The sequence below is a fragment of the Ambystoma mexicanum genome, chromosome 1p (assembly GCF_040938575.1).
Source record: "Ambystoma mexicanum isolate Mex_15411 chromosome 1p, UKY_AmexF1_1, whole genome shotgun sequence".
Classification (NCBI taxonomy): Eukaryota; Metazoa; Chordata; class Amphibia; order Caudata; family Ambystomatidae; genus Ambystoma; species Ambystoma mexicanum.
This window is the reverse complement of record NC_090921.1, coordinates 1,052,021,829-1,052,047,271: the sequence shown is the minus strand read 5'-3', so window position 1 is coordinate 1,052,047,271 and position 25,443 is coordinate 1,052,021,829. Positions and strand designations below refer to the sequence as shown.

At 45.6% G+C, this 25,443-nt stretch overlaps 1 protein-coding gene across 2 annotated transcripts in view; it reads right to left on the bottom strand.

Annotated features, from left to right (window-relative positions):
- Positions 1-25,443, bottom strand: part of LOC138447928 (FH1/FH2 domain-containing protein 1-like) — a 546,688-nt gene that overhangs the window by 289,454 nt on the left and 231,791 nt on the right. For both annotated transcript variants that reach the window (XM_069604454.1, XM_069604457.1), the window contains exon 3: positions 16,659-16,723. In XM_069604454.1, coding sequence (XP_069460555.1) covers positions 16,659-16,723 — 65 coding nt within the window. The remainder of the gene's footprint in view (positions 1-16,658; positions 16,724-25,443) is intronic.

The following is a 25,443-nucleotide window of genomic DNA, read 5'->3' as shown; positions in this document are numbered from 1 at the left end:
CCTGGACAGGGTCCCCCAACTATTTTTTAGAAGGGTACAGAATCTCTGTTAGACTACCTGAGGGAGGAGGGGGAGGCGTCCATTACAGCGAGAGCCTGTGAAGGGGAGAAAGTCAGCAGAGTCTGAAGATGGGCTGCAATTGCTTGTCTTCCTGCCTTTTGTTATTATGATGGTATTTCTTGAGCGCGGGCCTAGCTTCAAGAAGCAACGGGCGCTTTACAGAGGTATCCAACGTTACAGATGCATAACGGAGCACTTCTCAGCGGTACCAGAACAGACATACAGCGGGGAGGAGGATACAGAGGGGCACAGAGGAGGGGTACAGATGTACCGGATGGCGGGGACGAGGGGGGCAGGCGATGTCTTGCTAGTCAGGTGGCGCAAGGGGTGTTGAGGAGGAGAAGTTCCTTGAAGAGGGGGGTCTGATGCCGACAGGGAGGAAGTTCCATAGTCTTTGAGTTGCAGTCGTTATCCGTGAAACGACTACTTCTCAAAGACAAAACCCCACACTGCCCTCGGACTGCTACAACTGGCTGCTTAATATTTCTCTGCACGCAAGAAATCAAAAACGAAATAAAATGAATATACGGCTCACAGGCATCTACTCCATTCCCATGATGATAGCTCGTTGGACACGTTAACAATAGTTCTTCCGCTGAACGGCCAATTTAATGCCATGGTGCATAACAGCAAGCTGTACACCCCAGCCAAAGAATGACGCAAGCAGACGTCATCACACAGGCTCCTTTGGCGTGTGCCTTTAAGGATTTAATGTAAGAGGAGAAATTGGAGAGATCTCATGATTTCCCCTTTTCAGGTGCAAGTTGTTGAGCTAGTCCTAGCTAGAAGGCCCGCGTCGCTTTTGTTTATGGTACTTTCAGCCCCACAAATGCATACATGAACAAAACAAAACACGGTTTATTGGAGTCATTCAGGAGGGCAGGAGTCAAAAGCCCAGGATTGCAGGGTATCACGCGCAGGTGCCACATATTTTCTAACATAAGTGTGAACGGTCAAGCAATGAAAGCGGGCAGTCGGTTTCCAGCATTACGAGGTTTATTGAAATTCAGCATTCCTTCCTCATCAGCTACTTTCCATACAGATCACTACTGCGCGGCAGAAAGGGGTTATTTTCTGCTGTAAATAAAGCCAACGTAACCCAAGGGGTCAGGCACTCCCCCCTCCGATTTACTCAAAGTATCTGTCATTTATCTTCCTGCCACTTCAGGTCCTGTGACATCATTTCCTGTGGTGCCAAGCACCCTGTATGCTAGGTAATACGATCACACGTTTTTTAGGACTTGTACAAGGGGAATAAATGAAGAGGAACAAAAGCGAGGAGGGGGAGGACATGCGCAGTACAGTATGGAGGGCGTGGGAGAGGGACAGCAATAGCACTGAACCAAGATCAGGAGCAGATTTGGATAATATTGCTATGTGGGTATTTTGTAAAAGAACAGTTATTTTTAAAAAGCCGAGCTCTGGGCAGAGGCAGCTGTGTAAGTTCGCCCTGGCGCAGCCCTTTATCTCTCCGAGGCTGGTAAAAGGAGTGGACTTGAGGGGGGCTGTTTGATTTGTGGAACACCGATTAATACAGTGGTGGATGCTGAATTATTTTACAATACAATTTCAGTACAACATTCAGTAAAACCTCACACAGTTCGCAATCTGTTTTGTTGGGGAACACTACAAAACATCCAATAGGTGCAAGTCACCAACAGTGGACAGGAGCCGTTTCCAGCTCATTTTCATGATGACTTTGCCGCTATATATACAAGTATAAAAGCATTTTCATGCTGGCTGTGCCCATACAGGTCTGTGTATGCTGCACCATTCTGTGGCAGTATCACCATATAAAAACATACTCCTGTTGGCTTGGTCACATGAAGAAAATACATCCAGACTAGCAACGTAATAACCCTAAAGTTTGTTTGACCCTTGATGCCCAGTACAGAAAAACCCCTGACAGTAGGAAAATATACCCAGACTGGTTGCACCAATGTAGGCTAGTCTAGCCACGTAATGAAAATGTGTGGGGTGCATTTAACATTTAAAGGGCCCAAACAGAAGTCCCTTTCACATGAACAGCAGCATTTAAACACTGCAACCAAAAATGGCCATGCTTTGTTTTCCCTGTCACATGAGTGGCAAGCATTTAAACACTGCAACCAAAAACGGCCTGGCTTATTTTTAGAGCTCATGTAAAATTAAAGAACCATGGAGAAAGGGGCCTACCCATCATTTTGAACGGACAAGCAGCAAGGTAAATTCACCCAAGAAGGAGAAATCAAAGAATCCTGTGACCTGAAAGACAGGAGTTTTTTTAACATTGAAAGCAAAAACGGCCTGCACATATTTTTGCAAATAAAAACTGCTTTAAAAAGCCACAATGCAAAAAGATATCACTGCTCACACAGAAAATGTCAGAGAACCTGATGTGGGGGGTTGGGGGGACCAAGGCAAATGTATATTAGGTTTCCCCCACAAAACTCCAGTACCTGTGAAGAGAGACTACTTCATGAAAAACCGGTTCACACCTATCCTCGAACAATCCTGCAATAAAATGTGATGCTGCAGGAAGCCTCATAATTCCATGTTCTGCAGACATGACGGCAGGAATGTAGGAATTTCAAAAGAAGGCAAAATGTGGCTGAAGCATGACAAGAAGTTGCAAGTCATTTTAGCACCCACTTCAAAGGGACTCTGAAAAAAAAAACTCTGGTCACAGGCTGAGCCCAGAGGAAGACTGATGGCTGTGGGGGATGAAGCGGCCATCCCATATGTTGAACAAGGCACTCCCATTTAATATTAAAAGACTTTCATTTTAGGCATTGTGTGCAGCCATCAGACTGAGGATTGATTTTAAATTTGTTGCCATTCTTCATGTAATTTACAGGCGGTTTTAAGGATTGCATCTCCTTGTGACTTTGGGAACTGTAATGGCCAGTTAGATTAGGTTTCTGGCTGATCTGGACATGTGACAAATGTGACAGTTGGCGAAAAGGTGGAAAATGAAATTAGGAACATGCTTGAGAACTTGCATATTCATAACTGTTGTACATTTTAGGAAAATGACAAAATGTGCCATATGGCCATGCTACATTGTACGGATTTGGCGATCAGCTTATCTAATTCACCATGACCAGCTAAAACCAAATATCTATTTCATATGGCAGTTGCTAGTATAATTATAAAGTTATGATACATAACTAATTTTTGCCAAAAAGTTGTAACGAGAACAAAGGATGGTAATAAATGGAAAAAGACAAATGGTGCTCTCCTCCCCTGAACCAATCCTGGCTGGGGCAGAGAGAGGGATGGTAACTGTCCAATCCTAGCGGCAGGGATAATTACAGGGTACTTCCCCTAGATTTTAAAATTAGTGATGTCATTTCTGCTATACAAGGGGGACTGTACTAGGACTAAGGACAAACAAAAACCGGGGAGACAGGAGAAGGACGACGGAGAGAAGGCTGCTGATCCTTACCATCTTTGAGAGTGGAGTGACCAGACCCTTTGTCCCTATCTGTCCAGAATGTCCCGAGATCCAACTGGCTTTCCCGAATCCTAAACAAAGGCTTGCTATGTAAGTAGCATATAACCCCAGCCCTGAATTGCATAAACCCTTCATTTTTGTAGTAGTACATCCAATATCTCCTTTGAAAAACCCCAATTGCCAATGTAGTCCAGTCATCTCCCCATAGAAGAACCTCTTGTTTGCCTGTGTATATTAGCATAGCCCCATTGAACAACCCCTCATTTCACTGTGTAAACCCTTAGCATTTATTTCAAGTAAATCAATTAATTCCCCCATTGAAATTCACTGTTCAAGATTGTTGCAATTCAAAATCAGCCATCTTGTTCCTGGGGGTTTTATTTAATTGTTATAGACATGAAAGTATTGCCTCAAAAGAATTATTCTCGTAAATAAAAACCAAATTTGTCCATGTATTGTTTGCATTACCAAACAAATTCCTATTTGCATCTGTCAGTTTAAACCCCAACTGGGTTAATAAGTGTGAGTAATCCCTTTGCCTAGAAGTCTACCTGTTATGTGCCTCTGTCATTGTGATGGAAAACCAATTTTCATATTGGAAGCTAAACTCCTTCCCTCAGCTGACCTAAGTCTCATTGTAAACAAATTTCCATTTGCCACTATATTTTCCCTATGCATTTGCTTTCTCCCAAAAACCAATTGTCCTTCTTTATTTCTGTTTCCCTGGTGTGCTGATTGATATTCTCTAAAACGTGGCCTATCCCCTAAGTGTAAGCAATTTGAATTTTCTTCTATTCTGTCTCCTAGCAGTTGAGAAATGTTCAAAACCCCATTCTTCCATGTTGCTCCAAAAACGGGGTTTCCCTTTCTTTGCTGGCTTCCCATCGTGTGGTGGTGTGCTTTATCCCAAAACCGATTTCCCCCCTATATTCCTACTCCTTGCCACTGCCTTCCATTCAAAGTAATCAAGTTTAATTGAGCTTTGGGGGTGGTGAGTGTTGCAGGTGGGAGTGCTTAACTGCAAGTGCCATCACTTTGTGGTAAATTGTCTTTTTTCTGTTCTGCCATTAGTAATTGTAATTAACTGTAATGGGATATTTTGACCTGGATTCTTTGTAGAGATTATTGCCTTTTGTATTGCCACAACATTGGTGGATGTGCATTTGGTTGATTCTCCTTTTTCATTTAATAATAAATTAATAAAATATCTTATTGATAGACACCGGCCTGGTTCCTAGTCCATTGTGATATGGGGTGTTTGTGGAGGTTGGGTGTGGGACGGGTTGGAAGCCTACTCAAAAGGAATCCATAGTATATCAAAAATAAAAAGTGTTTTATTGTGCACGACATTCATTGTAGGGGAAAGAGTCCATTAGCTGGTGTGTGCCATGCAATATACCGTGACAATATATCAGGTTTGATTTACCCTTGATGCCCAACAAACATAACCAGACAGGCAGCACAAATGCATGCAGGCCAATCTAGCCAACATCCATGCTGGCTTTTCCCTTGATACCAGTAAAAGCATGGCATGCCTCAGTAAGAAAAATAACCAGACTGGCTGCCCAAATGTCAACCTCACTCTCCTGCAAGTGAAAGGACCCCTCTCTGGCACACAGCCAAGCCACTAGACCACACATTAATTCAGCATTCATATACATTTAGAAACACATGTTTACAGGCACGTTATATATGGCATAACATACATTCACTCCTGCACCCATACAGCATTTATAAACTGTGTATCCATACAACATACACTCTCTCATTCAAACGCGCACCCAAAGAAGCTACACTCATTAATTCCCACACAGTACACATATACATATATTTTCTTTAGCTGCAGTCCAACCTAGAATCTGCTCCACCTCAGAATCCCACGACGGCTTGACTGCTCTTGCGCAGCATGAGCAGGAAGCAGAGAGCGTTTTCTAATTACTTAACATGTGCGGGAGAGCTGGAGTGTGGACGTGAGGATTTTACCAAAAGATGGCAGGCACATGGTGGAAGCCAAAGATCATGAAGAACTTTTTGGGGGAGAGGCCAAAACGGTGGAAATTGGCAGGAGCAACAACTAACAACGCTAGGTGGAAAGCATTGGAACTGAATTTGTCGATACACAGTTCAACAGATGAAGAAAAAGTTCTAAATACAGGCCTTGGATATGTCATTACCAAGACTCTTTATCCATTTGGTTCATGAGAAAAAAATGAGATTAGAAGAATTGTTTCAGTAAGTAGGAATTCGTTACTTCCAATAGTCCCACAGGTTTAAGAAAGCCCCCCCAATTTCGATTCTTCTAAACACGCCCACTCTCCCGAGTCTATGGTTTTTCAAGAGTAAAATGTAGAGGAGGTCTAAAATTAGAAAAGGAAAAATAAAAAACTTTCTTCAATTTATCAAAAGGAAATCATACTTCTGAAAGCTCTAAGAGCTATGACTTAATTCTTAGGAAAGCAGACAAGAGGGAGAGATGAAAATGTTAGACAGAGAAGTTTAAAAAATGTAAGACTTTTGCAAGATGGGACTACTTATTTGAAATTGAAGGAAGATCACACTAGTGACTTGCACCTTGCTTGAAGAGATGCAAAATAAGTCAATACATCATAAGAAAGAGGTTGGTTTTGTAAACATGAGGCAGATTTCTTAGTGAATGAGAACGCTAGAACACCCATGATGCATTCAAATGTAACCAATCCTCCAGGACGCCTCACAGTTTCTGCGTTTCCTCTGTTCTCAAACCTTTATTCAAGTTTTTCTAATCATTACTTAACACCTTTTGTAACATAAATGCAACCGTATTTTTCCAAAAGTGCCGTTTCCTGGATTGAGTCCTTCCTGCCCTTCTGTGTGACCAGGGTTGCTGTCAAAGGCTGCCAAGCATTCCCTGTCCATCAGACAAATGGTGTCCCACAGGGAAAATGTCTCTCCTGTACTCTGTTTAATTTTTACACAAGGGGCTTCTTAGACCTATTAGACAGCATGGGCGTCCGCTATACGAACTACGTGGATGACACCGAGGTCTTGATGGAACTTTCAGGTGGTTATACCAAGGATAGCCAGACGGTGAACAAAATCTTTGCCATAATTCAACCCTGGATGACAAACCTGCTGGCACTCAATAATGACAAGACAGAGCTGTTGATCTTAAGCTCAGGACCAAGGCTGAGGAAATTGGATGCCTCATACGACTGTTTCCATATTGATGGCTGCTCAATTCCTGTTGTCCCCTATGGTAAAACCTTGGGTGTGTTCTTCGATTCACAGCTCACCTGACAGGCACACTGCACACTTATGATCCGCATGTGCCTATCTGCCTATCGCTAATACGATCACTGAATTAGGCTTCACCCACCGCATCAACACTGTATAAAAAGGCCAACGCATATCAAAGGAAGAACTCTAAACTGGCTATCTGGCCGTAACTGCAACACTAAAATCCCATCCGATTAACTGTGTGCCTGGAATGACGATCACCTTATCGCTTTCACCTTACAAGACCACTTGCAACCTAATCTGACGAATCCACCGGCTACCCCGGCACTCACAAGAAACAAGCGCAATATAACTGTTATACCAACCTGTTACCAATCCTACGTCCACTAGTTCAGACCCTTCAGCACTAGTAGAATTACACAATTATATGAACAAACAAGTCATTGATAAAATGGCACCCTTAAAAAAGGTTCAAAGGCAAGCCTCGAGCACACCTAAACTCCTGGTTTACCCCTAATCTCTAAGCCTTACGCAACAAAAAAAGAAGTGCAGAATCCTTATAGAATGATAACCCTACAGCTTTGAAGAAGGAAAAACTCTCTAAAATCTCCACTAGATACAAATCTGCAATCCTTCAAACTAAAAGGGACACTTATAATAACAGAATCCATGAAGCTAATTCAAGCACCAGAGACGACTTCATCATCTAAAAAGAACTAGAGTCCCCTACACCTCCAACTGAAACGTGTATAAAGGATAAGACTTGCTGTACTAATGTTCAAACTGCGCTCTCTAAAAGAAATTCTCTTACCAGGGGTCGTGTGCCTCTCTCTCTCGATGTATAATATTTTCAAATAGCATCTTTTCGATGACCTCCACAATCTCGGTGTTACCTACACTAACTATGCAGATGACACTCAGATTCTCATTCCCATCACAGACAATCATGGCACCGACTCAACCTTGCTCCACAAAATGTACCTTATTATCCAAGCATGGATTGCAACTTATGGCCTCTGTCTTAACGATGGAAACATAGAGCTTCTTCTTATGGGCTCTACAGTAACAATAAATAATTAGGCAACCAGTTTGAATCATTTAATATTGATGCCATCAATATTAAAGTATCCAAGGAGGTAAAGACCTTATGGCTTTTATCTTGACTCAGCCTTAAACCTGAAGAGACAAGTCAATGCCACAGAACTCCTGCAAACTATTCCTCTCGACAGCAAGATATACCACTCTGGCTAGAGCATTAATTAATTTGTTTTATCCAAATTAGACACTTGCAACGCCTTAAACTTAGGGTTGAGTAAACACAATGTGAACAAATTACAAATACTGCAAAATAATGCATTAAGAACTGCATTAAACATTCCCAGAATGCAGCACATCTCAGCTGTCAGACGTAGCACTAATTGGCTTTCAGTTAAGGACAGAATCAACTTCAAATCATTAACCCTCACGCACAAATTCCTCTCCAATTCAGCCCCTAAATACTTAGCAGCAAAATTCTCCAAAAACACATCAGAACGACTTACTAGAACCATACACTCACATGGCCACAAGGTTCCCAGATACAAGCTTCAGAAAGGAGGTGGAAGTATCTTTCCTGTGCTGGCAGCCAAACTTGGGAACTCCCTGCCTGTCGACCTAAGATCAGAACCATCATACTACAGTTTTAGGAAAAGCACCAACACATGGCTCCTCTCCCATGATGTATAAATAATGTATCAGCCCGTCATCTTTGTAAATATGTGTAATGTAAACCCTGCAAATATGTGTAATGTAAATAATCTCTTGTATATGTTTCATTTGCATCTCTTGTTTTCTGCTTGTATGCAACTCTATAACGCACCCAGATACCTCCGGGTTTGGAGCGCTATATAAATAAACAAAGAAACAAACTCCCTACTTAGGCAAATTCATCCATACCTTTTGGAGGGGAACCGAGCTGTGATCATCTCTGAACTATTCAACTCCAAGTTAGACTATTGCAATAGTCTCTTGGCTGGCATGATCATTAACATCAACAAAGTACAAACTTCTCAGAATGGAGCTCTTCGGGCAGTACGCAGGTTGGGCAAGTCCCATCACATTTCCAAAGCGAGAGAGGACCTACACTGGCTCCCTGTGAAAAATAGGATTCTCCACAAAGCCATGACACAAACCTACAAATGCCTCAATATATCGGCACCGAAATATCTATCAGCCTGGCTTCTGAAGGCACCTGTCAAGAGAGTCCTGTGATCTAACAAGGCTCACCTCCTGCCCTCCCACATTACAAACTTTGGAAATACAGAGGTACCAGATTTCATTGGTGGGCCCCTCGTACACGGAACAAACTTCCCCTTGTCCTAAGATCCATTCCTTGTTTGACACATTTCAAAAAAGCGTTAAGGACGTACCTTTTTGACAAAGGAGTAGATTTGTTTTCCTGCTATGAGCAACTCTCTCCGACAAGCCCTGACCCTGTTTTCCCTTTCAACTGTTTTGTGTGCGTGTTCATTTGTCTTGGTTCTTTGTGTGTTTTGAGGCCTGTGTGTGTGTGAGAGACACTTTATAAAAAGTAAAGTATTTGAGCTATACTATACAAGTATTTTAAATAACTATAGTATGCAGAATACAACATGGAACACAATCTGTTCATAGGGCTTGATATAGTCGCCTGATGTACTAAAATACCTCGAGATGCTACTTTAGAAGTAAATAGAAGTGTGCCTATATCCCAGAGAAGATATAGTCCCAGTTACCAATTCATTTTGTGGCATACACAAATAGCCCTTAAACAGAATGATTTCCAATGTATGGGCACAGTACATCAACAAATAGAAGGAACAGCCATGGGTGCCAGCACAGCCCTAACCTGACCAATTTATATGCATCAGTGATTTATGTGGATTCCAAGACATAGAAAAAATTCTAAAAAAGGATGGAAAGATTACAATGATATCATTTGTAAAGTTTGTAAGGTGGATATAGTGTACTGGTGGGCCCTGGCCACAGCTCGGTGGCAGTAGAAAGAAAGACAGAGCCAGGAGGTGTAGTGTACAGACTTCATTCAATACGCACCAGGACTGTCAGTGCACGAGAAAAACATTGTGTACATACGTGCCGCAAGTGGAGCTGGTTGGCTGCCTCGCCAGGACGCAGCCGCCACATGGGGCATACTCGTCCTCAGGTTAACCCGGTCGTGCTCTAGACACAACATCTCCCCCGGGCGAAGAAAAGGACAACCCCTGCCTGTGTGCCGCTGCTTACCAACAGTCTCAGTTTTCTTCAATAAGGCACAAGGGCCTTCAAATGCGCCGGACAGGTCTCGAGTGCAATTCTGACGGCTCACCTTCTCGGGATTCCTGCCCACTTGATCCTTCTCCTGTAGGCCTCTTCTCGTCACTGTCTTCCACATCTCTCTCAATATACATCATGAAATGAGGCACGTTTCAAGCAATTACTTGACCAGTTGATGTACTGCATGAATTGCGCAAATTCTAGCCTGTTGAATGGGGGTCCATTGTCAGAGTTGAGTACCTCTGGAATTCCCCACATTGAGAAGATCTTGTCCATCTATAGAAATACTACGCTGGATGCAGTCGAGGAGAGTACTCATCCATGGCACCAACCAGTATTTTCCGTCTCTGAAAGGCTCAAAGAAGTCAATCGCTACTTGATTCCACACAGTACTTGGCAATTCTGACATTCGTACAGGTTCTGGATTGTCTGGCCATGCCATGCTTTGACATAGGTGACAAGCTTTGATCATACGTTCAACAAGTGTGTCGATCCGGGGGAACCCCAAAGGGACTCCATTTTGTCATTTCATGGCTACGACCCCTCAGTGCCCTTCATGCATCAAGTCACCAATTTGCTGTTGGAATTTTGTCAGAAGGACCACAGTGTCTCTCGTGAAGAGTCCTTCTGTGGACACAGAGAGCGCCTCCTTTACTTGCTTGAATGCATACAGGTCCGCAAACGTGATGCCTCGCACATGACTTAATCAAGGAAACACGGATTCTCATTTCCTGGACACCAGCAACTTCTGTACCTTCACTGGGGTGTCATCGTGAAAAGTGCACTCATCCAATGATAGTGGGCATTATTAGCCCGGATGGCATCACTTGAGTGACGAAATTAACAAATTCATCAGCCATGGCTGACAGGATGTGTCAGGAAGTGGATGCCTCGACATGACATCCACTGGATTGTATTATTTCCCCGGGGTGCACACATTCTTGAAATCAAACTCCTGCAGGCTCAGTCGCCACCTCTCTATTCTCGGCGGCATCTTACACCGGGGTTTCCATATATTGTGACCAGAAATTGGTGGTCTGTGATTATTGTGAATGGCTTGCAAAGCAGGAATATGTTGAAGTGTTCACAAGCCCATGCTATGGCTAGCCCTTCTTTCTTCGGTTGCGGATATTGTTTTTCCGCATAAGACAGAATTTCTAGCAAAAGCTATTCCTGCTCTCAGGGACTCTACTCCCGGACAACGTTGAGCTAGAGTCGCTCCCAGTCTGACCGGGCTTGCATCCACCATCAGCTCTGTGCACAGCGATGGATCAAAATATGCCAGATGCTCAAGCTGATGCAATGTCGCGCTTGATTTTAAGGACTGCGGTCTCGCACTCTCGTGACCGCTGATACTTAACACCTTGTTTGGCGAGTTCTTTCAACAGTGAGCTAGTGGTGGTGAAATCTCAATTTTATCTTCTGCAATAACTGGCCATGCCTACAAACGATCGGATTTCGCCAACATTTTCTGGAGAGGAAATTTCAGAAATGGCCTTAACCTTCCAAGGATTAGGACTTATTCCTTTCTGAGATAAAGAATTTTAGATGCAATTTGGTACTGTGCCCATGCTCGGTATGTCCTTACTCTGCTGGAAAGAATTGGATGAGCAAGGGTTAAATAGGAGGGAGGGAAAGTAAGAAAGGAGTTTACAGACACAGGGAGGGAGTTAGGCAGGGTAAAAGTTTGTATCAGTATGAATGTTTGTTTTTCCATTATATACGCACCATCTTGTTGAAAGAGGTGACATGGAAGAGGACACATTGAGCTAATATATACGCAGTGGGATTCCAAGGCAGTTTTGGAGTATTTAGATTATAAAATAGAGATGGGCCCTAGTAGATACGTAGGCTTAAAATACCTACCGTGCCTATTTATGGTGCAGCAGTTACATGCCTGAAAAATCATTCTGGTGTTGCCAAGTCAACTCAGAAGGTAGCCTAATCCAAGAAGAGGATGTGTAGGAGGTGAATGTTGCTGGTAACAAAAAGGCAAGTGAGTGGGATGAACAGTATTAATAAAGTAAATATGGTATGGCTAGCCTTAGAAGGAAAGTAAACAATTTGTATTTTTTTATAGCACTTAATTCCACAGTAAGACTACTTCACGCCACTCAGGAGTGGGGCGGGAATAGTTTAGGCTGCAAGGCATCAATGCCAACACCAGTGTGCCCAACGAGCAGCAAAGAAGGGCCTAACTGGCCACGAATTGGAAGTTCTATAGCAGGGATAAGCAGGTGGCCCTGAAGACGCTTCCATGTTAGGGTGATTTCAGTAGGGACCCTCTCGCCCGAGGATACAACCGCGAGGCTGCTGCCCGAGCAGTCATTGTGCAATGCCAAAAATGGGATTCCTCGGCTGATGTGAAGACTGGACCCCTCTTGGGCGGTTTCTGGACTCCACTGGGAATAATCGGCATTTAAACCACCCTTTTCCAACTCCTTCCCCGAGGTGCGGCTCCCCATGTAGGCTATCAGATAGCAGTAGGGAGAAACCCATATGGATTTTGGAACACTGGTTAGTTTACTGGCAAACCTACTGTTTCTACAGCACTGACCAGTCTTCAGTCCCACAATGGAGAGAAGGTGCTTACAACAAAGGAATTTTCTCCAAAAGCAGAGACAAGAGAACCAGTACTCTGGAAGATTATACACTTGGAGGCCCTTTAAAAGCAACAGGCGGTATTGCATTGTAACCTTTTGCAAAACAAATGAGCTCACTGAAAAGCTTAACTCCCAGATCTAGGCCCTGCGCCAGAAGAGAGAAAAGGGGATTTGAGCAGTTTATAGGACGGAAATCCTTCAAAAACCTTTTCACATGCAAATGGAAGTTTAATAATGTACCCTTATTTTCTCATGAATCTCAATATTAAATCTTTAAAACATTGACATCCATCACAAAAACAATGTACTTAAGTATTGACATTTTAAAAAGTCGAATGTTATTCAAAGTGATCTTTAAAGGTTTATTTGCGGAGGATGTGGGATGCGGGATGCGGGATGTGTCCTCGCGGCACCCAGTTTCACTGCGGCCTGCATTATGGCGTCAAAGCCCGCCGCAGTTAAGAGGTCAAGAAATTGCACGCTGGATCAGCAAATCTAGGTCTGCGGCCTTGACGGTTAGAGTTCAATACATTATTTATGAGACATTTCATTTTGAAATAGTCACAAAACTTGTATAATATCCAATAATCACATAACTTGCATAATTCCCTTGGGGTGATTATTGTTTGAAGGCTATGAGTTGTTACACATTGAGTTTCAAAGTAGAACAAAATGTCATCAAGACTTTGTTGAGCTGAGAAAAGCACTCCTACATATTTACTGGTTTCTATATGGCTTCAACTTTAGATGTGTGAATAATGGTGTTCATTGCATTATTGCATGAACTGTGTTTGCTCAAGAGCAACTTTACTGTTTGCATTCCAGCCTCAGCACACAATCGCAGGAGCTGTGCCCTTCAGGGATTCATTGCATGACTGGAAGAAGAAAACAAACACTGTGTCCACCAGAGGAAGAGCAGTGGATTAACACAGACCACGCCAAGACACCCAAAGTGTTCTCCCGGCTATTGCGGAGCCCAGGCATTACCAGGAATCCTATTCCATTGGAAACTGAAGCTAACCAGAGCACAAGACCGGCCATTGGGTGAACAGAAGATGGAAAGGAGGCACAATAGAAGAAAAAGAGAACACTTGGATGGTCAGGAGGGCAGAGGATGGGTGCATTGGCCACTCACACTTTTCCTCCCCCAGACGTAACGAGTCCAAAGCCAGTGAACAAGGTACGGTCTCACAGAGGCAAAGCTGGAATGGAGGCCAGCACGTGAGCCAGCATAGCCATGCACTATCTTTACTGGCATCATGTGTAAAGCAAACAGGAGTGTGTTCACATATGGAAATGCTGGTATATATCGGCGCAGCCAGCATGCACACGTTTTTACACTGGCATATGTTGTGGAAAGGGCATCATGAAAATGCATTTGGAAATGCTCCTATGCACCGTTTCTAGTGGATCTGGTCTCGAGTTACCCTACAAAACCGATGGAAAACTGTGAGGCTTTTCCAGAAAGTGTGCTGTAAAATGTACCATTTTAACCCATTATATTAAACATGTTCTCTGCTGGTCCCAAATATTTGTGGAATCAGTCAAGCCCCTAGAATTAAACAATTCACCAGCCGCCATTGTCTAATCCTCTTTATTTCAAAATAAGCTAGAAAATACCTCCCCAATTGTATTTGATGCTAAAGTTTGTGAGCACTGTTGATGCCCACAGAGTATCTTAATTTGTGTATGGACTTTCATTAACAGTCTTTGTTGCCAGTGAGACTTTGTCCAGTTTTTCTGCATCCCCGGTACTCTTTAACACCCCGCTCACTCTCCCCTCACTGTCATCAAGACTCCCAACACACTTCGGTCATAAACTGCACTCCTTGCCAACACAAGCGCATTCTCCAACACCGCTCACATTCTCCATACCTTTCCCCACCCTTTTACCAAACCACCTCCATAACCTTACAACAAACTCGGGAGCATAGTTCCTGCCAACACAAATTAATTACGCTCAATAGATCTGTGGTCCAAAAAGCAGCATTGGAGGCAAAAAGGTCATGTGGGATCGTGTCCAGCTATGGGATTTCTTCCCTTTTTGCCCTTTGATCGCTTAGATATTCCGGTCACTATGCGGGACACAACTGGATCCATCCATGGTACACGTCCATGCGCAGCCAAGGCCGAGGCCCACGCAGTCTGTGACCCTCTGAAATGATATTCCCATGCTGCTGCATTGATCACTGTGGATCCTTAAGGTCATGAGCCCACAGCAGCCAAGGTTACAAGCTCCCAAAAAAGCTTTTGGGTCTTTGGTGGTAATGGATACCTCCAGCTGCAGGCTTGAACGCCCGCTCCCACACGCTTTCCTCCTTCTGCTCTGTACAATTTCATGAAGATTACTCTTGGGTGTCCCAACAAGCCTTATTCCACCACGGGTCCCTAATGTTTGCAGAAACAGGAGCGCACAGCGACTGCCAAGTACTTGCATGCTGCAATGACGTCTGCCCCTATAGACCAGTCTGCTCAAATAACAAGGAATGGCAAGGCCTGTTCATATTGCACCAATAGGCCCCTATTCCTCAAAAATGCCCCCCCCCCATCCGAAACCATACATACTATTTGCCAATTTTTTAAATTGAAGAAGCAGGAGGTAATACTCTTACTAGATATTGGCTACTGGCTCGTGGAATCATATCGGCCATCTACAGAGAAATAATGCTGGGCTTTGAGTTTTAGCTAAATGAGAATACTTCATCTTTTATTGTACACATTATTTTTTAAAATTACTATTATGAATTGTACATTGTGTAGATAATATGTACAATGCATTTTGTTTTTTTTATGGTGATGAGCGAAAGATTTGATCATCAAACTAAGTCGCTAAATAAATAAAAAAATAAAAATACTTGCCACTTTCACCTTCAATGGCTAATCCACATCCACAAAGAGAGTAGCCTGAACTCACCCTTTGAATGGGGCAGTCGAAGGATCAGTCGACCATGCGCCGTGACAATCAAAAGTTCAAACCAGGGGCTAGTCTAATGCAGTGCTTCCGTTTAGGGCCTAGAACCATTGCACACCACCAGATCACAGAGATGCCTTCTCTCCTTGTGACATGCAGCGGCCCGGGAGAACAGGGTTGGGATTATTCCAGTCCACATCTTGAATAACGCTCTCGGCAATTCCCTGATTAAGACCGCCCGGGAAGGTGTTCCAATCTTCTACTGTAATCCATCTCCTTCGTTTTCCACTGGTTGGTACTCTGCCTGGCTTAGAATTGCACCTACGTCCCCAAGGGTTGCAGCGGAATAATCCGTTTTATGCATATTAACTAAATCCAATCCTAGGATCTGATCTAAATGGAGAATACTTCCGAGGGGACAAAGAAGCTTAACAGTAATGTCTAGCAGTACAGAAACACAGACTAAACACCCTCCACAAGAAAGAATGGAGGAAGGAGCTGTATGTAGTCAACGGCACATGTATCTTGAACAGTGAGACAATGGCTCTATAGGAAATGGTCCCAGATATATAGTCGTGGCTGCCTAATATCAAGGCTTTTGAAATGGTGTGCTGTGACCACGCACGTGATTGCAATTAACCTGGTTTTACCAACAACATTTAGTGCGGCTGATATATTATTGAATCCTCCGTGTTTTGGCAAGCAAAGGAGCTAGTGTCTCTTTAATATAACACAAGCAGAATGCCATGGGCTTCCTCTAGCCCATCACCAGGAAGCGACAGATTAAGCCAATCAGAACAAAGCCGACCTCGATGCATGCCATATTATTGGACTATGCAAATTCGCTAATTTAGTCCAATGTCCGGTCAAACTGTGCACTCCTGGTTACAGGCTGGTCCTTTAATTTAAGCTGTTTGCTGATCCCCAGACTGAACAAACTGAATTGAAATGATACAAAGATGAAAGTGATGTAAAACCTTCCAAATTGATTCTTTCACAATTTAATGCATGCAAACATCTTTAGGAGAGAAAAAAACCATGGCTTTGGCTAGCGCATGAAAACGAAACATTGGACGTCCGGACACATTCCTTTCTGGCATTTATGAATGAAGCATTGCACCAGAAACGGAGCGGGACTTACCTAGGATTACATGTACTCTCACAGGCAGTTGCGTGCGGAGGATGAGGGAAGGCTTTCTTCCTTTGCTGTAGAAATAGAAGAGAAAAAAAGACATTCTGTTGAGTACATTCCACCCTAAAATATCCAACGTGCAGCACAGCCTTCTGAATCATGTCAAGTTTAGAAATTCAAATTCCACTTTCTATGCTTAGTTTTTAAATCTATCAGCTCACACCGGACTAGCTTGCTACACTTCTATGCTTCTGTTCTGCATCTCGTTCTCTTTGCTCTTTTTCTCTCTTTAGAGTGAGTGTCCTTTGTCCTCCATGTGCTCAGTCCTGGTTCCAATCTTTTTAGCTTCTCGCTCCCTTACACTGGAATGCTCTCCCACTCGCCATCCGTTCTATCACCCTCTAGTCTCTCTTTCGTCCCTCCTTAAAACTCATCTTCTTCATTGCCCCCGATTGCCTGCTACCGGTAAGAATTGATGTGCTGACATGTTGATCATTATCTTTATACTGTCCCGTGTTGTAATGTGAAGCGCTTTGGCTTAAAGCACTAGATAAAATACAATAAAATACAAATACAAACGCACCCATTTGTAGGAAGTCCATACTCCCTCGATTCCTCTGTTCGACTGTAGATTAGCCCACCAAGATGAATGCTTCGTCCAGCAAAAAAAACATGGAGTAGGAGATTTTGGTTGGGGAAAAAAACAAAGATTACACAAGCATTGGCAAAGGCAACAGTTTGGGCTTTTGTGTAGGCATGGGACAGGCATTTGCCAGGCACTGCCGTAGTGGTATTAACTGGTCATCAATGGTAGCTGCGAAATCCTGAGTGTACCTGGGCATATAATTGCAGTGCCTGGCAAATGCCTAATAGCCACAAGCCAAAACAGTTGGCTTTGCCAATGCTCGTTTTTGACAGGACTTCAGTGAAGGACACACACAGTGATAATAAATCGAGTGGCTGAAGGCAGACATTTTTAGTACACTGGTACCACGTTGACAGCTCCAATTAAGTGACTGTCAGAAGACTGCTTTGAAAAATCACTGGCAGGCATTTCGAGCACAACGTTTGATGTTAGGGCTGGGTAAAGCTAGCTCAAAGAGATCCCAGGAGGATTTGCTTTGGGTGGTGAGGGGCAGGAAGTGGGTGGGAATGGCCATAGGAATTAGCATGGCCATGGGCAGTCAGTGTGTGGGCAAATAACCAAATGACACCTACAAGCTTTGTGTCCCTCACATGCCATTCCTCCCTGTCTGTACTCTAATGCAATAGTTTCAGGTTATAGATGGCACTAAGGAGCCGCCTAATAGCCAAAACTAACAACAAAACCAATGGGAAACCCTGGTAGTTTGAAGGCCAAATGAAAACTGGGAAAGAATTATAAAGAATAGTTAGTACCATGCCAGGATGTGGTATACGCTAGAACGAGGTGCAGCCTTCAATCAGCTTGTAGTGTGGCAATGTACTTGATTCACCCCATGAGACACAGATGCCCAGATAATGACAGGGGATGAATCCTGTGGAGTCATCACTGGTTGCCAGCCTAAAGTCTCCTCCCATGTGGCCCGGGGAACGCAGCCGCTACCTGATCCTGACCCTGGAGGTGGTTTCCCGAGGGAGGATCACATGGGAGGAGATGGCTGTCGGGTAGATGGGGTGACTTCATCAGGAGGTACGTGGTATTCCTCCCTCTCAGGTGAAAAAGGCCCTATAATTCCCAGGTTTCTAATGGCATGTTGTCATTTTACAGATCCCTCCAGTTGTAAAACCTTGGAAACCCTTTGTGTCAATCACCCAAGGAAGGACACCATTCAGACCTCATATATACATCTGCTGTTTCTGATGGCATTCATTCTATGACAAGACAGGAGGCGAGCATTATGCTTCATCTTCTTTTATTACTACTCCTCAGCAGTTCAACAACATATATATAAAACCATGGAAAATACCCAACAAACTTTTCCATTTTTTTTTTTTTTTTTAACTACAACCCCCATGAGTCTCTGTAGTCCGTGCTCATTCCACCAGTCCTGATCTCCTTCCTGTACTTAGGCTCCTCCTCTTCTTTTACTGCTCTTCAAGCAGATAAGTACCTTTTCTCCACTCTCTGTACGACTGGGGTAAAATGTCTGTGTGAGAGTGGGTGATTATACAAATAAGTTGAGACAGTGTGTAGGAGATAGTAGTTTATGAAAAAAAAAAAAAAAAAAATGTTTTGGTATAAAATAGTAGTTTGTTGATAGCACGCTTAGGCGAGTTTGCTTCGAAGGGAGCTCGCGTACGCGGGCAGCCGATTCAGGGATTCACCTTAGACAAGCCGGTTCGCGAGGCGGACGGTCCCGTGTCGCATACCCGGCACCGCAGGGGCTCAGTCAGGCCTCGCGAACTACGCGGCTGAGGCCGCGGGACACTCGCGAGCCGGCCCCCGCCCTCGGGTAGGGGAAGCCGGCGCTCGCGAATCATACGAAGCCGCCAGACGGCTCTCACAGAGGTAGCCCCACCCGCGGGTGGGCGGAGCTACCGCGTGAGGAGCGCGAAGAGCGACGCTCTCAGAGCAGCCCCCACCCGCGGGTGGGAGGAGCCTATCAAAGACGTGCCGCGCAGTACATTCTGCGTCGGCTTCGAACTTCGGCTCAGTTTTAAACGCCGCTAGTTCGGACAAGTTTCCCCTGATACAAGGGAAGCGCCAGGCCGTAGCGATCGGATCGCTCGGGAGCTCCGTGCCTAAGAAAGACATCACACGGCAGCTTACGGGTATAAAAAAAAAAAAAAAAAAAAAATAACGCTACTGCTCCTAGCAGATAACCGGCGCTACTGAGGAGAGAGAATACCTCTCAAGAGCCACTGAGCTGTGGACAAGCAAGGTGCAGCCACTGGAATAAAATAGAATAAAAACATAAGAGAATACAAGTAGGGGACCCTACTATCTCTAGACCATCAGGAGGGAGCAGTGGGCGTGCTAAGACACCTGATCCAGGTAATTTGGCACACAGCACTGTTTAAAAAATAAAAAAAAAAAAAAAAAAAATGTCAGAATTTGAGTGGAGCGAGGAGGAACAATCACATGACCTCGCTGCCAGCTTCAAGAAAGTGCTAGGGAGCTCCCTCATTGATGCAGTGGCGGAGGGCGTTAGGCCCCTTCAAGAAAGGCTAGAGACGCTGGAAGCTATGCTTTCGCAGCCTGAGGACAGCACCACAGACCGCAAGCGCACGCCCACAGATCCCGTGATACAGGGACACAAGGGGAGTAAGTTAGCCCTTAAGAGGAAAGCCTCTGTCGACCCCCGGGGCTCTTGGGACGGGGCAGAAGATGAGGCCCCAGAGGTGCCTGATGCGTTCGCAAAGCTGAAGGAAGCTTATCTACGACGACAGGCAGTGCCAGACCTCATGACCCCCTCTCCAGGGGAGGACAATACTGGAGATGACCCAGGCTCGGAGGAGGAGCAAGGGGAGGATCAGACCTCACAAGGAGACGAGGAGAGCGAGGTAGACTGGGTCCAGCCCAGTGGGGGCAAGAGAGCTCGGAAAGAGAAACACTTGACTGGGGGCCAAGATGATATGTTCGACCCGGACAGCATCAGGAATCCAAGGTCCACCGAGTGGCAGCCATCCCCCCGAGTAGCTCAGTACATGGCGGCTAGGCTGCGCAAGCCATTAGACAAGGAAGTGAGACAACGGCTGCGCGCAGAGTGTCCGCGACCGGATCTCCCGGGCAAAGTAGCAGAGGCCCCCGAGCTCGACCCGAAAATGCTGACCTTCGTGTCAAAGACAAATAAGGACCCCCGCAAAGGTATCGATAGGTCCTGGAAAAGTTGTCAGGAGAAGATCCTAGACCTGTCAGGACCACTGGCAAAGATAATGGACCTCGCAGAGAGGTCCAAGGACACTGGTGAAGCAGTGGACCCGGAGGCTCTCGCCGGATGGGCGCAGAGAGCGGTCTGTCTGCTCGGGAATGCGAATTGCGCCATAGCCTCAGAGAGGAGAAAGGGGCTTCTACTCAAGATTGATTCGAAGCTCAGCGATCTATCATCGTATGAAGCGGGAGAAGGGGCGCAAGGCCTTCTATTCGGAGAGACTTTTGGGAAGGAGATGGGCCGATTCGTCGGAACATACGCATCCCTGGAGAAAGCCCAAGCATCGATCCGCAAAATCTTTCCGAGTAGAGTTTTTGGAGGGACCGGCCGCGGTCGGGGTCGCGCAGCCGGTCGCAGTCACGGAGGAAGAAGACCCCATAATCCCAGAGCACAATACTGGGAGAACAAGGGCCAGGATACATTCTTCCCGTCCAGAGGAAGATTCCCGAGAGGTCGCAGATCCAGGGGATCAGGCCGAGGCCAAGGATTTACGCCAGGTGAGAGCGATTCAGTATCCTCCAGTTGGTGGGAGGACGCGCATGTTTTTAGAAAATTGGCGCATGATTTCAAGCGATTCCTGGATATTGCAGACCGTCAGAGGACTGCAGCTAGATTTTATAGAAACCCCAATTCAGCAGCACAGGCCACGGGGCCAGAGACTAGCGCAAGCGGAGCAAGCATGGCTAGACAGCGAGATCGCGCAGCTAGAGCACAAACAGGCGATAGAGAGATGCGCGAGGGAGCCCAAATTCGTAAGCAATATGTTCCTAGTGCACAGGAAAGAGAAGGTGCGTCCAGTTATAAATCTCAAGGAGCTGAACGGATGGATCGTATACCGCCACTTCAAGATGGAGGGCATACATCAGCTCAGAGACTCCCTAAGGGAAGGAGACTGGCTGACGCGTTTAGATCTGAAGGATGCCTATCTCACGGTTCCGGTACTCGAGGAGTACAGACCTTACCTAGCTTTCCGCTGGCACAGACAGTTCTGGCAATTCAAGACGATGCCGTTCGGGTTGGCGTCGGCTCCTTGGGCATTTACAAAGCTAATGAAACCCGTAGCAGCAGCAATCAGAGAGAAAGGCGTCAGGTTGATCATCTATCTAGACGACCTTTTGCTGCTAGCGGAAAATCGAGAGGTGCTGCTATACCAAACGAGATGGGTACAAGACCTTCTGATATCGCTAGGGTTCCTAGTGAACATAGAGAAATCGGATATCATTCCAGAACAGAGATTAGACTTCCTAGGGTTTGTGCTAGACACAAAGAAAGCGACCCTGGAACTACCAGCGCGGAAGATGAGAGATATAAAGAGAGAGATCAGAGTATGCCTAGAGAGAAGGCTTATATCCCTCAGGACATTGGCGAGGATAGTCGGACTATTAGCAGCATCCATTCAGGCCATATTCCCTGGGCCTCTACACTACCGAGCACTGCAGAGGCTGAAGATAAAACATCTTCAACAGGGTCTGAAATATCACCAACAAGTACCTCTAGATCAAGACTCCATTACAGAGCTGGAGTGGTGGTTAAAGAATATGGACGCCTGGAATGGACGTGCCATATTCGGAGACAAGCCAGATCTGATCATAGAGTCAGACGCCAGCCGGCAGGGCTGGGGAGCCAGATGCGGGAGTTTACAGACCGGAGGCAAGTGGAGCGAAGAGGAGCTCCTGCTTCACATAAACTGTCTGGAACTCCTAGCGGGATCGTTCGCGATCAAGGCCTTCACGAGAGAGAGAGTGAAGTCTTGTGTGCTGCTGAAGATGGACAACATCTCGGCAGTGAGGTACATAAACCACTTAGGTGGCACGAGGTCCAAGATGCTGGCGGAGTTAGCGAAGGACTTATGGCACTTTTGCCTTCAGTCAGAAACGTCAGTGACTGCAGAGTACCTGCCGGGTTCACTGAATGTAGTAGCGGATTGGAACTCCCGTTACCTGACAGATTCCAGCGATTGGAGACTGGATCCAGTAGTGTTTCAGAGACTAGACAGGAAGTGGGGTCCATTGCATACGGACCTTTTCGCCTCCCGGCTCAACGCTCAGACGAGCTTATATTACAGCTGGAGGCTGGATCCGGGAGCTCTAGGGACGGATGCGTTTCTGCAAGAGTGGACAGGAGGTCCGCATTACGCTTTTCCCCCCTTCGCGATGCTGAGCAGAGTTCTAGCGAAGTGTCGGAGGGAGAAGGCAGAACTAGTATTAGTAGCACCCTTGTGGAAGTCTCAAGTGTGGTTCCCAACGTTAATGGAGCTAGCAGCAGACGTTCCCAGAGTCCTTCCCGAAGGAGAGCGACTGCTCACGGACCCAGCTGGGTCGTGTCATCCTCTGAGAGTGAGAGGGACACTCCCATTAGTCGCGTGCAGGATATCAGGAGACGCTGGGCTCTGCCAGGAATTTCGGAGCAGGCTGCGCAGCTTATCGCTGAATCCTGGGCTCCTTCCACTAGGAGGAGCTACGACGCAGCTTGGGCAAAATGGACGAGTTGGTGCAAGAACAGAAGTGTTCATCCCGTTTCAGCACCTGTAGTGGAGATCCTAAATTTCCTAGCGCATCTATTGCAGAATGGGAAAGCTTTCCGTACGATAGGAGTGTACAGGTCGGCTATATCAGCGGGACATATGTCAATTGAGGGAGTACCGGCAGGGGAACATCCAGCGGTAGTGAGACTCATCAGAGGAGCGAGATTTAGAGCGCCTCCAGGGCCTAAGTATAGTACTACATGGGACGTGGCGACAGTGCTACGATTACTATCAGACTGGCCAGCAGATAGATACCTTTCTCTCAAACAACTATCGGGTAAATTAGCTATGCTATTGTGTCTGATCTCATGTAAACGAGTGTCAGACGTCAAGGCGCTAGAGATTAATAGACGAATCTTCGGACCGGAGGGGGTTACGTTCTCCATAGTGAGGAGGACTAAGACAGGCACCTTCGCAGTCCATTACCCTTATTTTCCGGACAACTCGAAATGGTGCGTAGCTCGATGCATTAAAGAATACGAGAGCAGGACAGCAGAGAACAGAGCAGCTAGCACTACTCAGTTGTTAATAGCGCGTAGGAAGCCTTATCACGCTGTGGCATCCGCCACCATAGCCAGATGGGTCAAAGAGATTATGTGCGCAGCAGGAGTGAATGTGGACACATATGGAGCTCATTCAGTAAGAGGGGCGATGGCTTCATCAGCCGCGAGAGCAGGAGTGCCTTTGAGTGAAATAATGAGAGCAGCAGATTGGGCGAGCGATCGTACATTTAAGGAATTTTACTTTAAGCCAGCAGAGGGTTTGGCTAGTACAGTCTTGGGGAAGCTTTAAACAAGCATAATGCTCGCCTCCTGTCTTGTCATAGAATGTAGATTACCCCTGCTATCTGCGCAGGGAGTATTAATTCTATTAAAGACTAGGAGGCGAGCATTAAATTCCCGCCCGATTGGATGTACTGTATAAAATGTTGAGAAATTTATATGTGAGAGTACAGTACATGCGCACCACCCTAAGATTTATGATTGTGTCTTCATAGGGGAAGAGCAGAAGAATAACTGAAGAAGAGAAGACCATCAGGAGGCCGGGAGCGCACCGGCAGTTGAGTTAGAGTTCTGAAGATTCTTCGCACCGTTGACGAGGATCAGTTAATGGACAGGAGTGAATATCAGAGCGAGTAAAAGCAGAGGAGGAGCCTAAGTACAGGAAGGAGATCAGGACTGGTGGAATGAGCACGGACTACAGAGACTCATGGGGGTTGTAGTTAAAAAAAAAAAAAAAAATGGAAAAGTTTGTTGGGTATTTTCCATGGTTTTATATATATGTTGTTGAACTGCTGAGGAGTAGTAATAAAAGAAGATGAAGCATAATGCTCGCCTCCTAGTCTTTAATAGAATTAATACTCCCTGCGCAGATAGCAGGGGTAATCTACATTCTTATAAAGATTGAAAGCAAAACATTTTTTAAAAGTAAAAAATGTCTGAACTTCAAGTCCCATGAGGCCTCAAGTACTGAGACTAGAAGATGAAGGAGTTAATAAGGAATGAAGGGAAAATCAAGCTGAATGTGCGGTCTAGCGACCAGAATAGAGATCAGCTATGCAGGGGCCTTTAAAGCAGATGGAGATATTTATTTATTTATTGGGCGTTTATAATGTGCCTATAGACAAAGTCTTTCGAGGCGCAACAAGACAAGATAAGAGGGTGGGGGAAAAGGGAAGACAAAAATGATCCTACTAGGCCTTGTGACATTTGGAACATGCAAGTGCAGTAAGAGGTGCGGGGGGGGGGTGTGCCAGTCAGGGCAGAAGGGTGCGTGAGAAAAAGCGAGTGCCGGGGGAGGAGAGGTAGACAGAGCCAGGAAAAAGCAGAGAGAGCAGGGGAAGGAAGGTCAATGAGCTAAGTGAGAGGAAGGGGCTGGAAGGACTACAAGGGTGCAAGTCTAGCCAGGCAGGTGCAGGGGGAGGGGCCTGGAAGGGCAAGTGCAGGAAGAAAGGGGGGGCATTCCCCGGAGACCAAGTGTAGGTGTAGACTGGAGTGTGGGGGGGGTCTGGTGCACTGAAGACTCTGAAGGAACCAGGAAGCCAGTCAAGATGCAGACAATGACATTAGCAGAAGGGGGTGGTGGGGAGAGGGAAGTAAGAAGAGAAAAGGAGGGCCTTGGGAAGCTTTCAGAACTTAAGGAGATCCGGCTCAAGTCTGAGAAAGATCTACCTCCCTCTCTATGCTTGGAACAGCATCTGATCTGCAGAGAGTTAGAGCTAGGTGACCGAAGGGCTCTAGCAGGGAGGTATTTAGGGAGAGAGCGTTGGATGTAGTGGGATCCCAGGTGCTAGAAAGCCTTGTGGATGATGCAGAGGGTCATGAACTTCATCCTTGCAGCAACCGGGAGTCAGTGGAAAGTTCAGTGGAAGCCCTTTTAGGGCTGAGAGATGCGTTCCCTGTGCTTGAGGCAAAGG